General features: G+C 45.2%; 1 protein-coding gene across 3 annotated transcripts in view; it reads right to left on the reverse strand.

Moving 5' to 3' along the window:
* The window catches only part of tec (tec protein tyrosine kinase), a 422,823-nt gene that overhangs the window by 92,467 nt on the left and 303,197 nt on the right, over positions 1-27,159 (reverse strand). For all 3 annotated transcript variants that reach the window (XM_085969866.1, XM_085969857.1, XM_085969875.1), the window contains exons 8-9: positions 7,956-8,021; positions 4,727-4,781 (exon numbers count right to left, since the gene is read on the reverse strand). In XM_085969866.1, the coding sequence (XP_085825992.1) occupies positions 4,727-4,781; positions 7,956-8,021 (121 nt within the window). The remainder of the gene's footprint in view (positions 1-4,726; positions 4,782-7,955; positions 8,022-27,159) is intronic.

Below are 27,159 nucleotides of genomic sequence, written 5' to 3' on the forward strand. Positions count from 1 at the left end.
GCGGGGTATCGCAGGGATCGGTCCTTGGACCCCAGCTATTCACAATATATATTAAGGATCTGGATGAGGGAACTAGATGTAATATCTCCAAGTTTGCAGACGACACAAAGCTGGGTGGGCGTGTGTGCTGTGAGGAGGATACCGAGAAACTCTAGTATGATTTGGACAGGTTGGGTGATTTGGCAGATGCAATATAACGTGGATAAATGCGAGGTTATCCACCTTGGTGTCAAAAAAAGGAAGGCAGATTATTATCTGAATGGCAATAGATTGGGAGAAGCGGAAGTGCAATGAGACCTGGGCGTCCTTGTGCACCAGTCGCTGAAAATAAGCATGCAGGTGCTGCAGGCGGTTAAGAAGGCAAATGGTATGTTGGTCTTCGTAGCGAGAGGGTTTGAGTACAGGAACAAGGATGTCTTGCTGCAGTTGTACAGGGCCTTGGTGAGACCACATCTGGAGTATTGTGTGCAGTTTTGGTCGCCTTATCTGAGGAAGGAAGTTCTTGCCATGGAAGGAGTGCAGCGAAGATTCACCAGGCTGATAACTGGGATGGCAGGAATGACGTATGAGGAGAGATTGGGTCGATTGGGCTTGTACTCACTGGAGTTTAGAAGAGTGAGAGGGGATCTCATCGAAACTTATAAAATTCTAACAGGACTAGACAGACTAGATGCTGGAAGGATGTTCCCGATGGTCGGGGAGTCCAGAACCAGGGGTCACAGTCTAAGGATAAGGGGTAAGCCATTTAGGACAGAGATGAGGAGGAATTTCTTCACCCAGAGAGTGGTGAACCTGTGGAATTCTCTACCATAGAAGGCAGTAGAGGCCAATTCATTAAATATATTCAAGAAGGAGTTGGATATATTTCTTAAGGCTAGGGGGATCAAGGGTTATGGAGAGAAGGCAGGGACAGGGTACTGAATTTGGATGATCAGCCATGATCTCATTGAAAAGACGGAGCAGGCTCGAGGGGCAGAATAGCCTACTCCTGCTCCTATCTTCTATGTTTACTAATAGGGGTAGTCTACAGACCACCTACTAGTGGAAGGGAGGTGGAGGAAAAAATATGCAGACAAATTAGGGAAATGAGTAAAAAACATAGAATAATAATCATGGGGGATTTCAACGACCCAGATATTAATTGGCCAGAAGAGGTAGGTAAAAGGGAAAAGGGAATGGAGTTCCTACAATGTGTACAAGACTCCTTTCTAACCCAATATCTAAGAAGCCCAACAAGGGAGGATTTTCTATTGGATCTAGTAATGGGGAATGAACCAGAACAGATAAAGAAAAGTAGGGGAACATCTAGGCAACAGTGACCATAATATAATATGCTTTAAGATAATTATTGACAAGGACGTAAGTATGACGAAGATCAGGCTAATAGATTGGAGTAAAGCTGATTAAGAGAGGCTGAGAATAGAACTTGGGAAAATAAAATGGACAACAAGACTGGCAAATAATGAAGTAGAACAGCAGTGGGAAACATTTGAAAATGGTGTTCAACAGAGTACAGGAAAAATATATTCCACTAAAAAACAAGAACAAGCTAAACACTAATGAAACACCATGGATGAATAAAGACATAAGGGAAAAATTGAGGATAAGGAAAGGGGCATACACTAAGTACATGGACAGCAGGGGAGAGCATGACAAGGGAGAATGCAAAGAGATTAAGAGAAGAATTAGGAAGGCAAAAAGGAACTATGAAATTAAATTATCAAGGAACATAAAACAAAATAGTAAAACATTTTACAGGCACATAAATAAAAAAGGAAAGTCGGGATGGGAATAGGGCCACTAAGGGATGGACAGGGTAGTATCACAGGCAGTGATAGAGAGACGGCAGAAATATTAAGTAATTACTTTGCTTCAGTATTTATCAGGGAGACAGAACAGGTGGACATGACATTGGATGATGAGATTAGAAATGAGATAACTACATTTAAAATAAATAGAGGAGAAATATTAAATAAACTAATCAAACTCAAAAAGGATAACACCCCCGGTCCAGACGGATTATATCTGTGCATTTTAAAAGAATCTAGGGAAGAGATAGCAGAGGCATTACTACACATATTTAATAATTCGTTAGAAAACAGTGTCGTGCCAGAGGACTAGCAGATAGCTAACGTAATACCTATATTTAAGAAGGGAGATAGAACATGTCCAGGGAACTATAGACCAGTCAGCTTAACGTAGGGTTGAGAACCAGAGGACAGGGATTTAAGGTGATTGGCAGAAGAACCAAAGGCGACCGCAGCGAGTGATTAGGATCTGGAATGCACTGCCTGAAAGGGTGGTGGAGGCAGATTCAATCACGGCTTTCAAAAGGTAGTTGGATAAGTACCTGAAGGAAAAAAAATTGCAGGGCTATGGGAAAAGGGTGGGGGAGTGGGACTAGCTGAAGTGCTCTTGCAGAGAGCCGGCATGGGCTCAACGAGCCGAATGGCCTCCTTCTGTGCTGTAACCATTCTATGATTCTATAAAATGCAGATGAGGCCACCATCTACATCAGGGCTTCTGAAATGTCCCCCTTTTCACCAGCTGAGGATTTCCCTCCACTTCAGTAGACAACCAAGTCTATCCCATTTCCTGTGCTTCTGCTCTCAATCCTCCTCCTCCCACAAAGCTTGTCTTCACCTTTCATCTCACCAGCCTCTGCATTCTCCAGATCACCTTTTGCCATTTCCACCATTCCAACATGATCCAACCACCAAAGACATCTTCCCTTCCCCTCCCTGCTTCCCAAAGGGACTGTACTCTATGTTCGCTCTTCTACCACCCCCATCACCTGCTGGCTTTCCTCTGGCACCTTTTCATGCAAGTGCAGGAGATGCAACACCTGTCCCATTTACCTCTTCCCAAACCACTGTCCAGCATCCCAAACATTCTTTTCATGTGAGACAGCAATTTATGTGTACTTCCTCAAACCTAGTTTACTGTAGCTACTGCTCACGATGTGATCTTCCCTATGTTGGGGAGACCAAACCCAGATCAGATGACCACTTTGCCAAATACTTCCATTCAGTCCAAAAGCTCTCTGTCGCTTACCACTTCAATTCCCCATACAACTCCCATTCTAACCTTTCCATCTTTGGCCTTCTACGCTGTTTCAATGAATCCTAACACAAGCTCAAGGAACAGGACATTATCTTTCTATTGGGTACTCTGCAGGCCTCTGGCCCTAATATTGACTTTAATAACATTAGACCTTTACGATAGCTCCCACTTTCTTTAGGACAGCAGATGCCGACGAGTTAGGATGGGTGTGGTGCGGTGCGGTAGGCTGGGACTTGGGATGGGGGCCCTCTATTAGAACATGGGCAGTCTGCACCCTTGGTGTCGGCCTGCTTTTTCCTTCTCCTCAGGCTCCTGTTCTGCCAGCTTCTCCTGTTTCCACTTCAGACCGCCCTTACTCCCCACCACCTCAGCTATGTCTTTTAAATGTCTTCAATTTTTATTATTACGCTTCTTCCAATCATTTCATGTTAATATCCCATCAGCCGTTTAGCCATCATCTGCTTTGTTTTTAGCCACTTTACAGCTCATTTTACACATATTTTTCCTCTTGTGTTTTTCTCCCTCCCACTTCATTTTGTTCCTTTTTAAATGCTGTTCATCTTTTTTTTTTAATCCAGTTCTGATTAAGGAAAGTAACACATCTGTTAAATATATTTAAAAAGTAGGAAAAAAATCAGTGGTTCACCTTCAAGAGCGTTTCGTCTAAAGTGTGTTGTGGTACAAAAAACAAATTGGAAAAGTATCTTTTAATGTTTCCTAGACATTTTAGAACTGAAGAATATAATGACATTTTGCACTTCTCTAAAATAAATTGCACTCAGCGTACTGCACATTCTAATTTTGGAAAATAACAAGAGCTCCTCAAATTGTTTCAAGCAGATGCTTCCTGCTCCCCAATTTATTCTTTCAATTGGAAATGCACGTACAGCACAAACTCGGGAGATAGCTCTTGGACTTAAATTAGTGTCCTTTCTATTTCTTTTAAAAGTACAACATTTGTGTAAACGATTTATAAATACTGCAAACTTAGTAACAACACTGAATACTGTAACATGTTATCACACGTATGTTTGGTACTTTGCAACAATCATAGAATCATAGAATGGTTACAGCTTGGAAGAAGGCCATTCAGCCCGTGCCGGCTCTCTGCAAGAGCATTTCAGCTAGTCCCACTCCCCCACCCTTTCCCCGTAGCCCTGCAATTTTTTTTCCTTCAGTTACTTATCCTACTCCCTTTTGAAAGCCATGATTGAATCTGCCTCCACCAACCTTTCAGACAGTGCATTCCAGATCCTAACCACTCGCTGAGTAAAAAAGTTTTTCCTCATGTCGTCTTTGGATCTTCTGCCAATCACCTTAAATCGGTGTCCTCTGGTTATCGACCCTTCCGCCAATGGGAACAGTTTCTCTCTATCTACTCTGTCCAGAACCCTCATGATTTTGAACACCTCTATCAAATCTCCTCTCAATCTTCACTGCTCTAAGGAGAACAATCCCAGCTTCTCTAGTCTATCCACACGACAATGTTAAATGTAACAAAAGCACAACTATGAAAAAGTAACCAGTAATTTTGTTCTATTTTGGTTGTTTTTATTAACAAATCTAATTTACTCAATCAAAATAGGCCTTAGACAGTTTTTTTGAGCACTAAATATTAATTATGTAATTTCCATGTAACATGAAGAATATATTCCACCATTACCTCAGATTTCAGTAAATGTTCCGCTTTGCTTCTATTAACAGTTCTGCAATACCACCTAGATAAAATGGAGAAAACAGCAAAGAAATTAGGCACAATTTCCAGCAAACTGGATCTTCATTATTACTGTTTACAAACCAACACAATCTAAAACAGAATAATTAGTCATTCATCTCTTTGCAGAAGATTTTTACTGTTAAGAGCCACACTGACGGATCAAACTATCTAAAATAGATGCAAGGTCATTGTAGCATTGGTCACTTACTTTTTAAGGCATTTTGTTAGTAAAAAAGAATTTTCAATTATTTAGAAACTAGCTGTGTGCGAACTGGCTGTGAGGTGCTTTGGGATATCCCAAGGAAGTGAAAGGGGTTAAACAATTGAAAATTATTTTTTACTAACAAAATGCCTTAAAAAGAAAGTGACCAATGCTGCAATGACCTTGCATCTATTTTAGATAGCTTGATCCATCAGTATGACTCTTAACAGTAAAAATCTGCTGCATCGTGTTATTCTATCATTTTAAATATCAAATAGAAACACAATGTACCATCTGATTGTGAAGAGGTACAGAATATTTTTTATGACCAAGATTAGAAGCAGTAAAATGTATTCTGTTGTGCAATATGTTGACTATTTAGTTTCAAACCCTATTTTGGAAATCACTATAATTTATGGGCTGTTCACTTTTTTGAAGTAAAAACATTCGCTACTAAAAAGTACATTAACAGTAGAAGCTTCAAACAAAAGCAGGAAGATAGTAAACATAGCAGCTAATTCATGGCACACTTCATATGAACTTCTGGTCCAGCTTTTCTCAGTTTCTATGGTATGAGCTTCCTAATCAGACGCACGTTATGAGAAAGTCAGGACACACAGTTCCTTCTATGCCTCCTTACTGAACCACTGTCTCTTTAAGCAGCCCTTCTCTGATATACCATTAACTGAGTGCGATGGTCTGTCGGCTCAGGTGGAAGGATACCTTCCAGTTTTTCATCTTCTCCTTTAGTGTAAACTTGTTCTGCATGCCTCTGTCATTTCTACTTTCTCCTATTCTGCCTCGATCATAAGGACTTATAAGGGAATGGCTCCAGTGAACCCATGATAAAGGTCTCTATGACAGAAGGGTGGGAAGCATAAGATTTCCCTGCCTGAAACTGTTGAAAGAAAGCTTGCAGAATCCTTTCTTTGTTGGATAACGGAGAAAAGATTTTTCTAATGACTTCAGTCAAAGCTGATGCTTTAGACAAAATTTGTGGACATTAAAAGTCTGTGAACTCATCCAATTTCTGGTTTGAAAAGTCATGCAGGTAACTTACCCCACCTTTCTACAAGTTTTATTTGTCCTGTGCAGTTCTGGTGTAATTGGTGGGATCCCTGGGACAGAAGATTTGGCCATTATTATCCTCTCATTTTCATACATACATGCACCGCTTTAGAGACAGGCATATCCTTCTGCCAGCAGCCAGTTCTACTGGAATACAGTCTGTACTTTAGAACTGGAGTAACTCTGGCATATTTGACTTGTGCCCTAAATTCCAATCATTTCCATCAAAACTACACAATTTTTCCACCAAAAAGAAATTTGAATTTTGTGATCACAACTTTTCATGCCTTTCTTCATAACTAGGGTCTCTAATTCCAAGCATCATTCTAGTAACCTTTCCGTGACTCTAATAACTTTTCAATAATGGAGTGATGAGAACGGCACACAATATTCCAACTATGGTTGATCAATTTGTTGTAGAAATTCAATATTACTGACTTGCTTTATATTTAATGCACTTATATATAAGCCCAGAAACCCTAAGAGTCCCATCAGTTAGGGGACACTTGTTCCTTTTCACAAAATCTACTACTTAACATTTCACTGCTTTCAACTCCATCTGCCAATGAGCTGTCTACTCTACTAACCGGCAGGTGGTCTTTTGCAATCTCCTGTATTGACAGTTCAACATCCTCCTCAGATACTGCTAAAGTTTTACCTTCTGAAACTGATGCCAACAACTACATGATTCCCTCACTCTCAAATTGTCCTTTTACCCCGTTAATTTTTTGTTTCCTAAACCATATTTTGTGATGCTCTGCTAAGTAACTGACAAAACGACTATTGAATTTAACAACAGAAGGGCAGTTATTCTTTGAAAATGTTGATAACCACACAGGTTTTTCAGAGTGACCATTTTGATGATATTACATAGGATATACGGCACAGAAACCAGCCATTCGGCCCACCCAGTCCATGCCGGCGTTTATGCTCCACTCAAACCTCCTCTATAAATATATATTTACAGGAAACTTTGTGTTATCCGGAGGCAAGCTCGAGCCACCGGCAAAAATCAGGAGCCGTTTTGTTAGGTTTTTTTTCTTCTCGTGGCTTTTTTTTCAACAGTCAGGCTCTGCAAAGTCTCTGTAGCTTAGCAACAGCTTCAGAGAGACGCTTCCAAGGTACGGGCCGACTGTTTAGAAGCTGTTGCTAAGCAGCAGTGTTTGTTGTCAGATACGGAGATGAAAAGCTCCGTATGCTTCAACATTAACGCTGGTGTGTCCGGCAGTTTTGAGGGAACGGCAACAGCTCAGTCCCGTCGGTGCCGGATAGCACAAAGTTTCCTGTATCTACAAATATAATTTATAGGATCTTTTCTTCTATCAGCTACAGGACTCAGCAATCGAGAGAGAGAGAAGGAGAGAAAGAAAAGATAAAGAGAGAGAAAGCGAGAAAGAGAGCAAGAAAGACTTGCCTCTATAAAGCGGCATTCATGAGTACAGGATGCCCTAAAGCATTTCACAGTAATTAAGTACTTTTAAAGTGTAGTCACTGTTGTAATGTAGGGAAATGCAGCAACCAATATGCTCACAGCAAGGTCCCACAAACAGCAATAACATAAATGACAAAATAATCTATTTGTGTGATGTTGGTTGAGGGATAAATGTTGCGCAGAACACCGCAGAGAACACGCCTACTCTTCTCCGAAAAGTGCTACGGGATCTTTTACGTCCAACTGAGGGCAGACGGGCCTCAGTTTAACGTCTCATCCAAAAGATGGCACCTCTGGCAGCACAGAACTCCATCAGTACTACACTGAAGTGTCAGCCTAGATTATCCGCTCAACTCCCTAGAGTGGGGATTGAACCCAAGCCCTTCTGACTCAAAATCTTAGTCTTTCGGTAATTTAACCCCAACAGGAAAATCCTAACGTATAATTGCAATTTAGAAAACTGCTTGACTTACTCATATTTTTCTAGATTATTGGATTTCTTCTCTGTTACGTAGTTGCTTGGTATGTAGCCCTCATATCTGGAAAATAAAACATATTCAAAGATTCTCGTGACACGAGTACCATCAACATTTATTTGTATTTTAGGTTGCTGTTTTACTATATTACCAGTCTGAAACTATAATCTGTAGAATCCAAATATAGCCAGCAAGACCAGGGTTATACTGCAGCCTCGGTTGCATACTCTTTCCAGCAGCCACTAGTTTTTATGGAGAATGTGGATGACAGCGTCCACTTCTTATAACATTAAAGAGATTTGATACAAAATTTATAAAGTGCCTAAGAGATTGCCTGAGCAAATAAAGCTCAAATTGGGCCAAGAAGATCAAGTGTGCAATTAATCATTACACTGTTCTTTTGCCTCTTTAACCAACCCTGATGGGTAAGTGGCTATAATTGTCCCACACTAAATTTGAGAATTTCAACACTATTCCAAATAAACATTGGTCTGTAGTAAAACACTTCCATAATTTGCACAAACTACCACTTAATTAGCAACCTTACCAAGAAAGACCATTAACATTTGCTGATTTAAGAGAAGTAAAAATGCACACCAGTTCAGTAGGAAGTGCTATTCTAAGATTGTGATAGTGGCATGTTGTCACAGAGTAGAGGGGCATCCAGTCAGGATATATCTAAATAGCAACATAGATAGTAACAAAGTAACGTTTTGGGCAGGAGTAAATCATTGGTGGCTCCAGCCTACCATTCCAAACCTTGCATCAGCCTCTTTACTGTGATTCTAGAACTAGTAGTTGGCATCCCCTTTCCTAACAGGGATTCGAGTTCTTTTTAAAAATGTTTTCCGTTCCATCATCCCTGTTGGTAATCTATTCCATAATTTTATCAACTTATTAAAAAAAAAGTTGCCTTGATTTCCTGTTTTCTTTCAACACCCGTAACTTTAAATTGTGTCCTGGAAGCACTTGATGCTAATGGACCCTATGAGGTGGCAAACTATTGCTCTGCCAGTCCTTAATTTGATGACAGAACCAATCATGAAAATTAGACAGAGAAGGCTGAATATTATTTACCATAAGAAATAAAGGTACTGTAGGTTTTCTGCAAAACCATATTAGGGCTTTTGATGCTTAAACCTTTATTCTGTTGCGAATCACCTGAATTATATGTAATGGCAATTTGCATTACCATTCAATTTTCTTTGCAGTTTCCATTAAAGAAACAGCTTTCTTCAATATTTTAAAAATGATAATGTGGAAAATCTAAATTGTTCATTAAAAACAATTATACAACTCCAAAACAGAATACATAAAATAGTCTCATGATAAATGGCTTAAATAGATTCTGGTTGCTATTTGTTTAAAATTTTCCACCCAAAAATGTGTTAAATAAGACGCAATAAGCGTTCATCGTAACGTAACTATGTTCTCCTGAGAGAGGCATTGAAAATGAAAGAGTTTTTGATAAGGGGTGACTGTAACAAATTATCCAGTCATGGATGAGCCATAATTTCTTCCAGATAAACAATGGTAAAACTGAAGCCATCACCTTCAGCCTTCCACCACAAACTCCGTACCCTGGCTGTAGTGTCCGCGTATCAATAACACACGGACTGCAGGAGAACAATAATAACAGGTGTTTACTGAACAGAGGGTATGCTGAAACTGAAAGTACAGAAGCCTGCTATGGCTTTATATACAGGTGTGGTCACTGCCGGTACTACAGTATAAAATCAGTTCTCTCTTAAAGGTACATACACAACAATTCCTCCCCTTTTAGATAAACAGTACATAACATTCATTTAACAATTAAATAATAACTAATTACAATTTTCTCTGTACTATATACATCAACTGAAATAATCATTTATAAATTCAGTCTTTGAGGAGGCCTCTTGATCCTGACTGGATAGTGCCTTTCTCGAGTACCCTGTTCTCGCGGTGAAGTTGATTCTGGCTCATTGTCATTGGTTGGTTCGTCAGCTTCCAATGCCACTGATTCGGAGGTAGACGCAATCTGTACTTCGGGTTCATTTCCAGGTGCACATGCTCGTGGTATGGGTTTGGCTTGTTCCTGTGACTCTAGAATCTGGTCAGCATGGCGTCTCACGATGCTCTCTCCAACGTCCACTGTGTACATTAGTGGTCCCTGCTGTGTGCATATCGTTCCTGGCTGCCATTTTTCTGTTCGGTAGTCGCGGGCCAAGACTGGTTGCCCTATCTTGAAGCTCCTGGTTGGCTTCTCATTGATGTACTGGAATTGCTTATCCTCAACATCTCGTCTTATGTTTGGTTTGAGCAAATCCAGGCAACATCTTAGCCTTCGGTTGAAGAACATTATGGCTGGAGCTTGGTTGGTGACTGCATGTGTCGCATTCCGGTAAGCAGACAAGAAATTATCCACCTTGTGTTGTAGTGGTATGTCGTCGTTATACATCGCCTTTATTGCCTTTTTAAAGGTCTGAACAAACCTCTCAGCCAATCCATTTGTGGCTGGATGATATGGGGCAGATGTGTAATGTTTTACCCCATTATTCCTCAGAAACCTCCGGAAATCCTCGGACACAAACTGTGGTCCATTGTCGGAGCAAATCTGTTCTGGCAAGCCATTCCTGGCGAAGATGGTCCGTAGGACTGCAATAGTTTTCTCCGTGGTGGTGGAGGACATTTTGATGACCTCTGGCCATTTCGAATGGGCATCCACAGCAATTAAAAACATTGAGTCCATAAATGGACCAGCAAAATCAATGTGTACCCGTTGCCATGGAGATGAGGGCCACTCCCATGGGTGTAGCAGGGCCTGTGGTGGAGCGTTTTGGACCTTCTGGCATCCTGTGCATCTCTTGGTCATATCCTCGATTTCTTCATCGATTCCCGGCCACCACACAAACGCCCTGGCTAGGCTCTTCATTTTTACCCCTCCCAGATGACCCTCATGAAGCTCATTGAGCACTCTATCTCTCAACTTGGGTGGAATTACCACTCGGGATCCACACATCAAGGTCCCCCAGCACACTGACAGCTGTTCCCTCCTTGGCGAGAATGCTGGCAACAGTGAGTCGCCATGTGCTGGCCATCCCTTCACCGTCAAATCATAGACCAGAGAGTGTTTCGGGTCATTTCGGGTTTCCTTCTCTATACTTGAGTTTGTAACAGGTAGAAATTCGACTGTGGTCGAATGGAATATCTCCACAGGGTCCACTGCAGGTGCTTCCTCCACCGTACGCAACGGTAGGCGCGACAGCCCATCAGCGTTTCCATGCTGTTTCGTACCCTTGTACTCTATGTCGTATTGATGTGCCCCTAGAAAAAGGGACCATCTTTGCAGCCGTTGCGCCGTCATCAACGGAACGCCCTTCTTTGGGTTAAAAATGGAGACAAGAGGCTGATGATCAGTCAGTAGGGTGAATTTCTGCCCGTGCAGATAGTGATTGAACTTCTTCACCCCCCACACCAGGCTGAGGGCCTCCCTGTCAATCTGGGCGTAGTTACGCTCGGCTGAGGTTAACGAGCACGACGCAAAGGCTATTGGCCTCTCTGAACCATCAAGGAATTTGTGTGACAGCACCGCTCCAATGCCGTAGGGAGATGCATCACATGCCAACCGAATCGGTAGTGTTGGATTGTAGTGGGCCAATACTTCTTTTGAAGTGATTAGGCATTTACATTTCTGAAAGGCACGCTTACACTCATCACTCCATTTCCATGTTACTCCAGTTTGCAGCAGGGCGTTCAGTGGGTGCAGAATTGTAGATACATTCGGCAAGAGCTTATGGTAGTAGTTCACCAACCCGAGGAACGACCTCAGTTGCGACACATTTTCCGGTGCTGGAGCCTTGACTACAGCCTCAATCTTGTCTGGGGACTTATGTAACCCCTCCTCATCAATCATGTGGCCACAATACGAGATTTGTCTCCTGAAAAACTCACATTTGGGGCGGTTGGCTCGTAGCCCATATTCTTGTAATCTAGTGAGCACCTGCTCCAGGTTGGCAAGGTGTTCACTGTCATTTTCGCCCGTAACCAGGATGTCGTCCAAATAACACTGGGTCCCCGGGATCCCTTGCAGGACTTGTTCCATCGCCCTCTGCCAAACAGCCGGGGCTGATGCCACTCCGAATACCAGTCGGTTGTACTGGTAAAGACCTTTGTGAGTGTTTATCGTGAGGTATTTCCTAGATGCTTCTTCCATTTGTAGATACGCTTGGGCCAGATCAATCTTCGTAAAGCGTTTCCCTCCAGATAGTGAGGCGAAAATATTTCTATCCGCGGAAGTGGATATTGTACTGTGTGAAGGACTGGGTTCACAGTTACCTTAAAGTCCCCACAGGTGCGAACCTTCTTCGGCTCCCCAGGCGTGCTGCTCAATGATTTCTTCATTACAGGAATGATGGGTGTGGCCCACTTGCTCCAGTCCACCTTGGACAGCACACCCCAACGCTCCAGACTCTCCAGCTCTGCTTCAACGGCTGGGCGGATCGCGTACGGTACCGGTCTGGCCTTAAAAAATTTTGGGTTGGCGTTATCTTCGATTTTTATCGTTGCCGTTACTCCCTTTAGAGTCCCAAGTCCTTGTTGGAACACCTCTTTTGCGTCAGATAGAATTTTTGACAGTCGCCCAGGTGTGACGTCGTCATCCTTTTTGTCAGTCACAGTTAGCGCCTGAATGGAATGCCAATCCAATTGTATTTTTCGGATCCATTCACGTCCCAATAATGGTGGTCCTCCATCTTGTAGTATATATAGATACAGTTTCTGTGTTTCCTTGCCGTTGTATTTAACTGGCACCCTTATTTTTCCTCTGGGGTAGACTTTTTGCCCCGTGTATGTCTTCAATACAATGGACGTGTCCTTCAAGGGTATGTGTGAGAATAGCCGCTCATAGTCTCGTCGATTCATGACAGTTAGGGCTGATCCTGTGTCCAATTCCATCTTTACTTGGGACCCTGCTATCATGAGGGTGACCCAAATGGTTCGGTGATCCTCCTTTGCGATCACATTGTGTAACTTTAGACAACTTAGTCTCCTGCTCCCGGAGTCATTATCACTCTCCTGATCTTCTGAACTACTGTCTGTCATTTTTTTTACTTTCTTGTACTTTTCCTTAGTAGTTCTTTTAGTGTTGGTTTTCTTTCCTGACCTGCAGACTCTTGCTATGTGTCCCACTTTCCCACATTGCCTGCATACTTTGTCCTTAAACCAGCAGTCCTTCTGATCATGGGTTGTTCTGCCGCAGTGATAGCACTTTTCTGCTCCATATGCCATTTCGTTAGCGCTGTATTCTTGTGGTTTCTGTTGTATTTCCGCAGCTCCCCGTGCTGCTGCTTCGTAGGATACTGCCACACTGAAAGCCTGTTCTAGCGTCAGGTCCTTTTCCGAAAGTAGTCGTTTCTGGGTTCCTTCACTCTGGAGCCCGCAGACAAACTTATCCCTCAAGGTGTCTGCCAGTCCTGCTACGAACTGGCAGTGCTTCGATAACTTGCGTAGTTCCGTAAGATAGTCAGCATTGCTCTCATCTTTGTGCTGGTTTCTTTTATGGAACTTGAATCTTTCTGCTATCAACAGCGGTGTAGGGTTTAGATGTTCCTGTAAGATATTAACAATCTCTTCAAAACTTTTCTCCATTGGTTTAGCTGGGGTAATTAAATTCCGCAATAGGCCGTATGTTCTCGCGCCCATCAAATTTAATAATACCGATGCCTTCTTTCCATCGGCCACCTCATTTGCCTTGCAGTACACTTCAATTCTTTCCACATACGTGGTCCAGTCTTCTATTTCGTTGTCGAAAGCAGTGATACTGCCACTCTTCGGCATCTTGGGTGGTTTAAAATGGCGCCTCCTGCGCTTTTCCTTCTTCCCCAATGGAATAAAATGGCGCCTCCCGCGCTTTTCCTTCTTCCCCTTGCTGCCAACGCTGCTCCTAGCGTTCTAAAGGGTAATGGCGGCGCCCCGCGGCTTCGGCACGTCTCTTTTCCTTCCCCTCAATTTATTTTCTCTACGCTGCCCGGTTCTTGAGCACCGACCGCGCCCTGTGCGCTCCACCCTCTCTCTCTCTTTTCCTCCCGACGACGCTGCACGGCCCCTTTTGCAGAGCCGCTCAATCGAGCTCGAGCCCGCTGCAGTCCGGAAGGGTCAGCGCACTACCTGCTACCAGCATGATTTGCTGGAACACCTTGACTGGGGAGCCAAGCCCAGCTCTCCACAGCCTCCCCTGCGATTCTCTGAACTCCGATGGATCACTGGGCGGTTGCCCGCGGTCGACGCCCGTTGCTCTGACTTCGACCTCCAAGAAGCTTCTTTTCAGGGAAAGATCCCCGTGAGGTGATGCAGCACTGCAGGTGAGTTCGAACCTGCTCGTCGCCAGTGTAGTGTCTGTTAAGTATGTGTATTGTATTGAACAATTAACACAAAGACTTAAACGTATAACTCAAACAGCCTCCGTTGCCCTCAGCCGATCGAAAGGGAGTCGGGTTCAGATCCCCGAATCCGGAGTGGCGGAGACGGGCGCCTCACGGCGTCCAGTGCGGTAACGCAAACGATCCCGGAGAAGCCGGCGGGAGCCCCGGGGAGAGTTCTCTTTTCTTTGTGAAGGGCAGGGCACCCTGGATTGGGTTCGCCCCGAGAGAGGGGCCCGTGTTTAGGCATTGTAGATTTGCAATTTCTCAGATTTTATTTTCTTTACTTGTTATCAAAGATGGCGGCTTCCCGCTCTTGCCGTCGTCCTCCGCCCACAAAATGGCGGTTTTCCCGCGCTTGGCGGTCTTCACCCGTCCCCCGACGCCGTCTCCCTTCAGCCCCCGAGTGCGGCCCTTATCTTGTCCATAGGTTTAAAGTAGCACACATATTACATACACAACAGTGTCCACGTATCAATAACACACGGACTGCAGGAGAACAATAATAACAGGTGTTTACTGAACAGAGGGTATGCTGAAACTGAAAGTACAGAAGCCTGCTATGGCTTTATATACAGGTGTGGTCACTGCCGGTACTACAGTATAAAATCAGTTCTCTCTTAAAGGTACATACACAACACTGGCCATCAATTCAATTAAGTCACTTGTGTCAGGCTGTTTGTAACTTCTGCATCCTATTAGATGCCAAGCTCAGTTTCCTCTCAGTCTACTTCCACCTCCATAACATCACCCACCTCCATCCATACCGCAGTCTAAATGCGACTGAACCCCGAAACCCTCATCCTTGCCTTTGTCATCCCCAGATTCAATTATTCCAACGGACGACTGCTACCAACGAACCGGAAGCTACCGGAAGCTGCGCAGAAGCATTCTGTGCATAAATGTCAGGTCCCAAATATGAAAAACTAACGTTCGCCATAACAGACAGAGGACCTGATAGCGATAAGCACGCTCGGCAAGAGTACAATAAAACTCTCACAATCTGACAACATCCTAATATCACCTTCAAGTCACATTTCCTCGTTAAATTGTACTGGAAGTTTAAGCAGTTCATTCTGATGAATTAATTGCACTGCTGCCACTCTCTCTCTTCTCGTGTTCCTTCTTCGCCCTCCCTCTCGTTTTCCTCCCCAGTCTCTTTGTCTAACGCTTCTCACTCTATCTACTCTCTTTCTCAATCATCCTTTTCCCAGCCAATGAAATCCCAACATCCTGCACCTGCATTCTGTTCCCCAGCCATGTGTTCAAACCACAACAGACAGAGGACCTGATAGCAATAAACACATTCTGCGAGAGGACAATAAAACTCTCACAAGCTGACAACATCCTAATATCACTTCAAGTCACATTACAGATCTCACAATACCTGAAATATCCCCCCCCCCTCACTAATCGGTGGGAAGTCCGACGAGAACAAATAGAAAACCACTGGAACTGCGCATATGGAACTACTTTCAGATGTTGGCAGCAGTCGCATCCATATTCCAATGCTTTCTGTGCTGTCCTCCCATCCACCGCCTTCTGTAAACTTTAACTCATCCAAAACTGCTGCCCATATTTATATCCTGCACCAAGTCCTGCTCACCTATCACTCTGTCCTCACTGACCGACTTTGGCTCCCTGTCCCTCAACGCTTCGAATTTAAAATTCCCATCCTTGTGTTTAAATACCTTTGCGGCCTGGGCCCTCACCATCATTGTCATTTTTTCGAACACTCTGTTTCTCTGACTCTGGCCTCTTGTGCATTCCCGCTCCTTTTGCCCCACCATTGGTGACTGTGCCTTCAGTCATCTAGATGCCATGCTCTAGAATTCCCTTCCTGTTGTGTCTCAAGGGGTTTTATACCCTTACCTATGTAACAATTAAGAAGGACTCCTGGGTGGAGAGTTTAGTTAACGGCCATTTTATTTACAATGTGCTTCTTCACTCAATGCACTACATTTCCCATAGTGCATTGCAAATCACCACTACGGTATCCCATGTGGGACAATTCTAATACACATTCAAAATACACAACATATTTCCTCCCCCTTAATATAGAATGTCCACAAAACAGAATAACTGAAAATGACTATAACTTTGGAAGAGAGGGTAGACTGCCTCTACATTCCGTTAACCCTGGGGATTATTCTGCCCCATGCACACAGGTTAGCACTAACTGTAACTAAGGTGCTCTGGAGGCTGCCTTTCTCTTTGGGGGTAACGCCTAGTCTCAGGAGCAGGCTCTGGCTGGCTCTCCCGTGACCCTGCAGGCGTGGCTTCCTCCCTCGATGGCACAAGAGTGGATGGTGCCACCGTCTCAGGGTCGGACGACCAGTCCCTGCTAGAGCCCCCAGCAGGTCCTTGTTCCTCTGTTTCTTGGGTTACCTGTGGTGACTGTCTTGGCAGTAACTGGTCTACATGCCGTCTCCATGTTCGGTCGTCTCCGGTGTGGACTCGGTATGAAACGGGGCCTGTCTTTTGAATGACCGTAGCCGGGACCCACCGCTCCGGGGTGGTGTAGTTATGTGCGTGGACTTTGCCCCCCACCACAAAGTGTCGTTGTTTGGACCTCTGAGCTCATCTGCTGACTTGATCCTGCTGATTGGCGTGCACCACTGCTTCTGTGGATGTTGGACTCAGCAGGTCAAGGCATGTCCGTAGCTGCCTTCCCATGAGTAGGTAAGCAGGAGATGCTCCAGTCGTAGCATAAGACGTGTTTCGGTATTTCAGCAAGAAAGCATTCAGGCGCTGCTTTAGAGGAGCATCACTTCTTGCCGCTTTCAACGCGCGTTTCAGCGTTCTGACAAATCTCTCCGCCAATCCATTCGTGGATGGATGATAAGGCATGGAGAACATGTGCTGGATTCCATTGCTCTTGAGGAACTCCTCCATCTCCTGGGATGTGAACTGTGTTCCATTGTCAGTTACGATCTGCTCCGGCAGACCAAATCGCCCAAACATCTCTCTCAGAGTCTTGATGGTTTTCTCCGTAGTGGTAGTGGACATTACTGCAACCTCCGGCCATTTGGAATGGGAGTCCACCGCGACCAGGAACATCGCTCCTTCTACTGGTCCCACGAAGTCCAGATGGATCCGTTGCCACGGTGTTGCTGGCCATTGCCATGGATGCAGTGGCGCTGCTCTTGGCGTATCCCTGGTTGTCTCGCATGATGGGCATGATTTTGCTTCAACTTCAATTTCATGATCCAGACCGGGCCACCAGAAGTAGCTTCGTGCCAGCTCCTTCATCCGGACAATATCACAATGTCCTGAGTGCAGCTCGTTGAGGACATGTTTCCGCAGCTTTGGTGGTATGATCACTCGCATGCCCCAAAGGAGGCATCCTGACGTGAAAGACAACTCCTTCCCTCTTGACAGGTAAGGTAGGAGCTCAGGTGGTGCATCACCCGATGCAGCACCTTGGATAGCGTAGGGTCCACTCTGGTCTCTTTCTTGACCTGCCGGGCCATGACAGGGGCATTGCTCACCATGTCAAAGTAGAAAATCTTCTGCTCACAGCCTTCAGAGGGCACAGGCAGTGGAAGTCTTGACAATCCATCCGCATTGCCATGTGCTGCTGACCTCCGGTATTTGATGTTGTAATTGTGAGCGCTTAACATCAGCGCCCAGCGCTGCATCCTGCACGCTGCCAGGGAGAGTATTCCTGTGTGTGGACCAAAGATCGATGTCAGAGGACGATGATCTGTCAGCAAGGTGAAATTCCTTCCGAACAAGTAGTGATGGAACTTTTTGATTCCAAATGTTAAGTCTGTGTGTTATAATGAGAATTACTACACAGACCACAAGAGTAACTTTTAACAGGTCTTTACTAGTCGAAGGTCAGGGCGGAACTGCCCAATAAATCATTACACAGCACTTATATACCGGTGTGGTCACCGCCGGTATTACAGTATACAGCAGCCAAGATAAAGTAGTGCAACTCTTAAAATAGTTCTCTTAAAGGCGGAACGGTTACATATACCACAATCCTCCCTTTTTAGCTTAACAGTATATATTCCCCATTAACATAACATAATAACATATATACACAACTTCATGTACAACAGTTCACAGATTCAGTCTCTCTGGAGGCTTCCTGACTCGGTCCGGATAACGCCTCGGTGGTGTAGTAGTTTTCGGTGGTGTAGTAGGTTCTTTTGGCAAGGTCGATTCGGCTTGAATGCCAGTGTCGGGTTCATCTGATTGCAGTATCACCGGATCGGAGGTAGATACTATGGGTATCTCTGCTTCATCATTAGGCATATAGAGTTGTGGAGTAGGTTGTCCCTTTTCAGATGACTCTATGATCTGGTCAACATGGCGCCTTATTATGCTTTCACCAATGTCCACGGTATACATCAGCGGTCCTAGTCGTGTGCAAATAGTTCCAGGCTGCCATTTCTCGGTACGGTAGTCCCGGGCCAAAACTTGTTGACCTATCTGGAAGGTTCTAGTTGGCCTTTCATTCATGCCTTGAAATTGCCGGTTCTCTACGTCCCTTCTGATGTTTGGCTTGATCAAATCCAGCCGGCATCTTAGTCTTCTATTGAAAAACATCATGGCGGGAGTTTGGTTTGTGACCGCATGTGTTGCATTCCTGTACGCCAACAAGAAGTTATCCACCTTATGTTGTAGATTTATGTCTTCATTACCCATGGCCTTTATGGCCTTCTTGAAGGTCTGGACAAACCTTTCAGCTAATCCATTGGTGGCGGGATGGTATGGGGCGGACGTGTAGTGCTTAACCCCATTGTTTTTTAAGAACTTCCTGAATTCTTCGGACACGAATTGCGGTCCATTATCAGAACAGATCTGTTCCGGCAGCCCATTCCTGGCAAAGATGGTCCTTAATACTGTGATGGTTTTTTCCGTGGTGGTGGAGGACATCTTTATTACCTCCGGCCACTTGGAGTGTGCATCCACCGCGATTAAGAACATTGAGTCCATAAATGAACCAGCAAAGTCGATATGTACCCTTTGCCATGGAGATGAGGGCCACTCCCATGGATGTAGAGGGGCTTGTGGTGGGGCGTTTTGGACCTTCTGGCATCCTAGACAGCTCTTGGTCATTTCTTCGATGTCTCCATCGATACCTGGCCACCACACAAACGCTCTGGCTAGGTTCTTCATTTTCACTCCACCCAGATGCCCCTCGTGAAGCTCCTTTAGCACTTTACTCTGGAGTTTGGGTGGAATCACCACTCTGGATCCACACATCAAGGTTCCTCGGCACACTGACAGCTGTTCTCTTCTTTGCGAAAATGCTGGCAACAGTGGTTCGCCATGTGCTGGCCATCCCTTCACCGTTAAATCGTAGACTCGTGAGAGAGTCGGGTCATTTCTCGTTTCTTTTTCAATGGTAGAATTTGTTACTGGTAGTCATTCCACTATGGTTGAGTGGAACATCTCCACTGGGTCCACTGTAGGCGCCTCTTCTACCGTTGGCAACGGTAGGCGCGATAAACCGTCAGCATTCCCATGCTGTTTTGATCCTTTGTATTCTATGTCATATTGGTGTGCCCCTAGGAAAAGGGACCACCTCTGTAGCCTTTGCGCTGTCATAATGGAAACGCCCTTTTTAGGGTTGAATATGGATACCAACGGCTGGTGGTCTGTCAGCAGTGTAAACTTCTGGCCCTGCAGGTAATGATTAAACTTCTTTACTCCCCACACCAGGCTGAGAGCCTCCCTATCTATCTGAGCATAGTTGCGCTCAGCGGAGGTCAATGATCTGGATGCAAATGCGACTGGCCTTTCCGAGCCATTTGGCCACTTGTGTGAGAGTACTGCTCCAATACCATAAGGAGAAGCATCACAAGCTAAACGAATAGGTAGTGTTGGGTTGAAGTGAGCCAACACTTCCTCTGAGGTGATCAATGCCTTGCTTTTGCGAAAGGCCTTCTTACAGTCCTCGCTCCACTTCCATGGTACTTCTTTTTGCAAAAGAGCATTCAGCGGGTGCAGCACCGTGGATAGATTTGGCAGAAACTTATGGTAATAGTTAATCAACCCTAGGAACGACCTCAACTGGGATACATTTTCCGGAGCGGGAGCCTTCACAACAGCTTCGATCTTGTCCGGTGACTTGTGCAGCCCCTCCTGGTCAATGACATGACCACAGTACGAGATCCATTTCTGAAAGAACTCACATTTCTGGCGATTAACTCGAAGGCCATATTCCTTCAACCTGGTGAGCACCAGTTTCAAATTTGCAAGGTGTTCCTCATCGTCATCTCCTGTAATCAGGATATCGTCCAAGTAACATTGAGTGCTTGGAATTCACTGTAATACCTGCTCCATGGCCCTCTGCCAAATTGCTGGAGCCGAAGCCACTCCAAAAACCAGTCTATTATATCGATACAAGCCTCTGTGCGTGTTGATTGTGAGATACTGGCGCGACTCTTCCTCAACTTCCATCTGTAAGTACGCTTGCGCCAGGTCTATCTTGGTGAAGCGTTTCCCGCCAGACAATGAAGCAAAGATATCCTCAATCCGCGGAAGCGGATATTGCACCGTGTGAAGCACCGGATTAACTGTGATCTTGAAGTCTCCACAGATGCGGACCGTCCCCGGTTCCCCTGGCTTGTTACTCGATGAACGCTTCATGACGGGAACAATGGGCGTGGCCCACTCACTCCAGTCCACCTTAGACAGTACTCCTGAATGTTCTAGCCCTTCCAGCTCAGCTTCCACAGCCGGTCGTATCGCATAAGGTACCGGTCTGGCTTTGAAAAATTTTGGGTTTGCTTGTTCTGCAATCTTGATTTTTGCCTTAATTCCTCTCAGTGTTCCCAGTCCCTGTTGGAACACCTCTTTAGCCTCATCCAATATTCTGGACAATCGTTCAGGTTTGACATCTTTTTTCCCGGAATCTACCGTTATTGCGTTTAGGGAGTGCCAGTTCATATTTATTTTCCTGATCCACTCCCGTCCCAGAAGTGGTGGACCTCCCTCAGGTAGTACATATATGTCCATTCCTTGGTGTTCTTTGCCCTTGTGTACCACCTTGACTTTTATCTTTCTGATGGGGTATACTCTTTGCCCCGTGTATGTCTGCAATACTATCTTCGTATCCCGTAGGGGAATATGTTTGCATAACCTTTTGTAATCTTGCTTATTCATGACCGTCAACGCCGATCCGGTGTCCAATTCCATCTTCATTTGGACTCCTGCTATCTGCAGTGTGACCCAGATAGTTTGTCGGTCAGCTTCCTTACTCACATTGTGAATTCTCAGACTACCCAGTTCCTTGCTGTTGGAGTCTGAATCCGAATTCTGTTCATCCGAACTCTTCTCAGCCACCTTATGTACCTTTCTGCACTTTTCCTGCAGTGACTTTTTGTTGCTGGTCTTCTTTCCTGACCGGCATACTTTAGCTATGTGACCAAGCTTGCCACATTTTCTACATTCCTGGTTTTTAAACCAGCATTGGTTCTGATCGTGTGTTGTCTTCCCACAACGATAACATTTCGTTGTACCCGAAGCCATTTGATCTACGCTGAGTACCGCTGCCTTCAGCTGCATTTCCGCAGTGCCTCTCGCTGCGGCTTCGTGCGATGCTGCAATAGAGACAGCCTTATCAAATGTAAGATCATTCTCTTCAAGCAGCCGCTTTTGTGTTCCTTCTTTCGACAATCCACACACAAATTTGTCTCTCAGTGCCTCTGTCAGGCTTTCCCCAAACTGGCAGTATTTCGCTAGCTTACGCAGTTCAATTAAATACTCCGCGTTGCTTTCCTCTTTCAGTTGCGTTCTCGCATAAAATTTAAATCGTTCCGCTAACATCAGCGGTGTGGGGTTCAAATGATTTTTCAGGACAGCAACAATTTTAGCGAAAGTCTGATCCGCCGGTTTAGCTGGTGATAGAAGATGCTTCAATAGCCCGTATGTCTTCGCACCCATTGAGTTTAGTAAGGTTAGTGCTTTATCTTCATCTGATATTTTATTTGCCTTACAATATATCTCTATGCATTCTACATACGTGGCCCAATCTTCAACATCGGGATCGAAATCGTTGATGTTACCATGCTTAGGCAAATTCGCAACCTTCTTGAGAAACAAAAAGAAATGTTTCTTTTATTTTTTTTTCAAAATGGCGGTTTCCCGCGCTTGTCTTCTTCCCCCGCCTATGAAAATGGCGGCTTCCCACGTTTGCCTTTCTCCCCCGCTGGCTGTAATGGCGATTGCCGTATTGCTGCGTTCGCCCTCCCCAGCGGTTTTCAAATCGTGCCTCCCAGCCCCTCTTGCAGTCCGGTCCTTTCCTCCGGCTGCGGCTGAGTTCTCCGCGGTTTTTTAAAAAAAAATTCTCCCGCGCCTTACGCTGACCCGGTCGCTGCGCCTCGCGGCCTCGGTAGCTGCCCGGCCTTTTTCCCCGGTCGCGGTCGAGCTCTCTCTCGACGCTGTTGCGTCTCCCAGCCCGCTTGCAGCCCGGTCTTTTACACCGGCTGCGTTTGCATTCACCGCGGCTCCCATGCCTTACACTGCCCCAATCTCAGCGCCTCTGGCCCCGACTTCTGTCCGGCTCTTTTCCCCGGCCGTGGTCGAGTTCTCCGCCCTTATATCCTCTGTTTTTCCCTCCCCTACTTCACAGCCAACGTGGCCGACTTGCTGCTCGTCGCTGATCGGCTTACCCACCACCGTGATAGAAGGGATGATCACTGCCTGTTGCTGCTGGAAGGCTTCGTGTCAGAATTCTTCCTTTGCTCTGCAGACCCGAGTCTTTTCTCAGCAGAATGATGAGGGCGGATGCCTCCTCTCAACGCCCGTTAAACTGCCTTGGATGTATCTCTGCCGCAGGGTAAGATAGTACTCGTCGCCACTGTTAAGTCTGTGTGTTATAATGAGAATTACTACACAGACCACAAGAGTAACTTTTAACAGGTCTTTACTAGTCGAAGGTCAGGGCGGAACTGCCCAATAAATCATTACACAGCACTTATATACCGGTGTGGTCACCACCGGTATTACAGTATACAGCAGCCAAGGTAAAGTAGTGCAACTCTTAAAATAGTTCTCTTAAAGGTGGAACGGTTACATACACCACACCAAAGATGATGCCCAAAGCCTCTTTTTCGATCTGTGGGTATTTCACCTCCGCCTTGCTCAGGGACCTTGACTCGAATGCAATTGGCTTCTCTTCGCCTGAGGGAAAGATGTGGGACACGACCGCGCCGACGCCATAAGGCGACGCATCACAGGCCAGCTGAATCTGCAACAACCGGTCAAAGTGCGTCAACACTCTGGGATCAGTCAAAGCTGCTTTGGCTTTCTTGAATGCAGCTTCGCACTCCTTCGTCCACGCCCAGGCCTTGCCCTGACAAAGCAACTCATGTAATGGCTTCAACAGTGATGCCAGCTGTGGAATAAACTTTCCGTAATAGTTCAGGAGACCTAAGAATGACCGCAGCTGGCCAACATTTGTAGGTGCAGGAGCGTCGGCAATGGCTTTCACTTTCGACGGTGCTGTGTGTAGGCCGTCCGCGTTGATGACATGGCCTAGGTACTCCACTGATGGCTTGAAAAATTTGCATTTGTCCTTGCGAACGCGTAAGCCATATTCTTCAAGTCTTCCCAGTGTCTTCGTCAGGTTCTGCAGATGCTTGTTGTCGTCCTTTCCTGTGACAAGGATATCGTCGAGATATCATTGTACCCCTGGAATGCCGCTTAAGATCTGGTCCATAGCCTGCTGAAACAATGCTGGTGCTGACGTTATACCAAAGGGTAGGCGGCAGTACCTGTAGAGGCCCTTGTGGGTGGTGATGGTGAGGTACTTCTGTGAGTCCTCTTCTACATGCATCTGCAAGTAGGCGTGGCATAGATCAATCTTGCTAAACTTCTGACCGCCTGCTAGACCCGCGAAAAGATCTTCAATGATGGGGAGGGGGTACTGTTCAGCTGAGAGCACAGGATTCACTGTTACTTTGAAATCTCCACATAAGCGAACCGCGCTGTCACTCTTCATCACTGGTACCACGGGCGTGGCCCACTCACTGTGCGAAACCGGCACCAGGACCCCTATCTTGACCAGATGCTCCAGGTCAGCCTCCACCTTTGGTCTGAGGGCGTAGGGAAGGTTCCTGGCCTTCAGGAATCATGGCTGGCTGTCAGGGTTCACCTTGAGTTTGACCGTAATCCCCTTCATACTCCCCAATTCTCCGTCAAAGACAGCCGCATGCTTTGTCAACACTGCCGCTAGCCCCGCCTCTTCGACTGACACCGCATTCACTTTTTTCCAATCCAGATGAATTTTCTCCAACCATGGCCTGCCCATCAGGGATGGATAGTCACCCTTGACCACGTAAACTGGCAGCATCACGGTTTGTCCATTAAGCTCCACCTTGACCTCCGTCTTACCCAGCATTGGGACTGTTTCCCCAGTGTAGGTCTTTAAGATGAGCTTGGCCGATGTCAGTGATAGGTGGTTCAGTTTTTCTTTGAATAGCTTCTCTGAAATCAAGGAGACAGCGGCCCCCATATCCAGCTCCATTTTGACCGGTATTCCCTCTAGTAGTGGAGTGACTCCATAGCCTGATGACCCTCCATTCACCGTTAACACATGGAGATTCAGCTCCCCATCAGAGTCTGTGCCACTGTCTTCCTGTTCTTGTTTCACCATGTGTAGGTTTTTCTTTTTAGAACGCCAGTTGGATGTGTTTCCTTGTTTGTTTTTGTGTGTCTCTGTGTAGGATTGTTTGCTTTGCCCTTTACACACACGTTCAATGTGTCCTTTCTTTTCACATTTCCGACAGGTCAGGTCTTTACACCAGCAGTCAGATGGCTGATGACCTGACCTTCCACATCTGTAACACTCTCTGGCACCCCTTGCATGTTTATCCAGTGTAGCTGCTACCCTGTGCACTCTTGTTGCAGCCCCCAACAGCTGTGCATCTTTAGCTGCTAACTCCATAGACACAGCGAGCTCCACTGCTGATTTAAGCGTCAGTTTGTCAGTCGTGAGCAAGCGCTTCTGTGTTGCTTCACATCTTAATCCACACACAAACCTATCACGGACAGTGTCATTTAGAGTTTCACCACACTCACAATGCTCAGTTAGCTTCTTTAGCACTGCAACATATTCGGCTATGGACTCACCCTCCCCTTGGTTTCGTTTGTGAAACCTGAACCTCTCGGCAATCAGCAGCGGCTTGGGTGCGAAATGTGTTTCCAAAACCTCCACAATCTGATCATATGTCTTAGCGCCGGGCTTATCCGGGTGCATCAAACTCCATAACAAGCCAAATGTTTTTGCTCCGATCACACTGAGGAACGGCGCCACTTTCTCGTCATCTTTAATGCCATTTGCAGTCACGAAAAATCCGAAACGCTCTGTATAAGCACTCCATTGCTCCGCCGTTTCATCAAATGGTCCAAACGCTCCGGTTAGCATAGCCATCTTGTTATTTTTTTTTTTATCTTTACAGTCCTTTTCCTCCACTTTTTTAAAATTTTTACAGTCATTTTCCTCCACTTCGTTTCACTGTATCATTACTCTCCCCCTTCTTATTTGTGTAACACATGAACTGCCACCTTTACGAGGCGATTGCATCAGCACTAAACTGCAGGCGCGCCATTAAGAAAAGACAGGAACTTCTTACTTTAAACATCGCCGATTCCAGTGCAAAGTGATGCTCAAGTCCATCATCCTCGTCGCCAGTTTTGTTGTGTCTCAAGGGGTTTTATACCCTTACCAATATAACAATTAAGAAGGACTCCGGGGTGGAGAGTTTAGTTAACGGCCATTTTATTTACAATGTGCTTCTTCACTCAATGCACTACATTTCCCATAGTGCACTGCAAATCACCACTACGGTATCCCATGTGGGACAATTCTAATACACATTCAAAATACACAACAAGGTTCAAACTTTATTTTTAACTTCCTGCTTCCATTAATTACAATATAAAGGGTTGGAGCTGAATTTAATTACTGTTTTTAACTGTACATAACATTCTTTTGTCATAATTAGTTATGTAATGTCTGAACTGTGTTGCTGCCTGGATGGTATTCCAGAAATATTTGGGACTGTAATCAACTGTGGATGAAAATGAGCTTATTCTCCAGCCAGCTAATTTCTCACGAATGGAACATTGGCTGTAAGAAAAACTAAACATAAAAAATGGTTGTAATGGTCATAAGGATCTACAGAGTGTAATGGTACATCAACAAGTAAAGTTGAATACTGGGGTGCTTTGGAGAAATTTTGCTCAGTTTCAGTGGCAGCTACATGCAAATGACGGAGTTAGAATGGGATGATGTCACCATCTTAAATCCCAGGACTTCTGCCTTCCCATCTGCCCTTGAGAATGCGTACCACTTTTTAAAGGGCGCAATTTCCTAGTGTCCACTCATCAAAGGGGAAGTTCTTTGTTAAAGAGGTACTGCTCACTGAGACTGCTTGTGGAGACTTTTAGCCATATCTTGGAACTCACTGTAACTATTGAAAAACAAATTTAACTCTTATACTCAGGAAGCCACCCTGTACATTCTGTGTTACTCTTGGTAAACACTGTATTTCAGAACAATTAATGAGGGCTGCACAATGGGCTTCCCAATGAGAATCCTACTTTATATGATCGAGATGATAAGAAAGAGAGAACTTGCATTTACATTTAGCCTTTCACGGCTTCAGGAACATCCCAAAGTGCTTTGCGGCCAATGATGTACTTTTGACGAGTAGTCACGAATGTAATGTAGGAGTATTTACTATACTGGAGAAAGAAGGAGAGTAGCTGGGGGCTGTAAGAGAAGCCAGATTAATCAGGCCCCATTAGAAATGTGCCAGACCATCCCATCACTACAT

Source organism: Somniosus microcephalus, chromosome 2, assembly GCF_052327205.1.
Source record: "Somniosus microcephalus isolate GS21.2 chromosome 2, FLI_Smic_1.0, whole genome shotgun sequence".
NCBI lineage: Eukaryota > Metazoa > Chordata > Chondrichthyes > Squaliformes > Somniosidae > Somniosus > Somniosus microcephalus.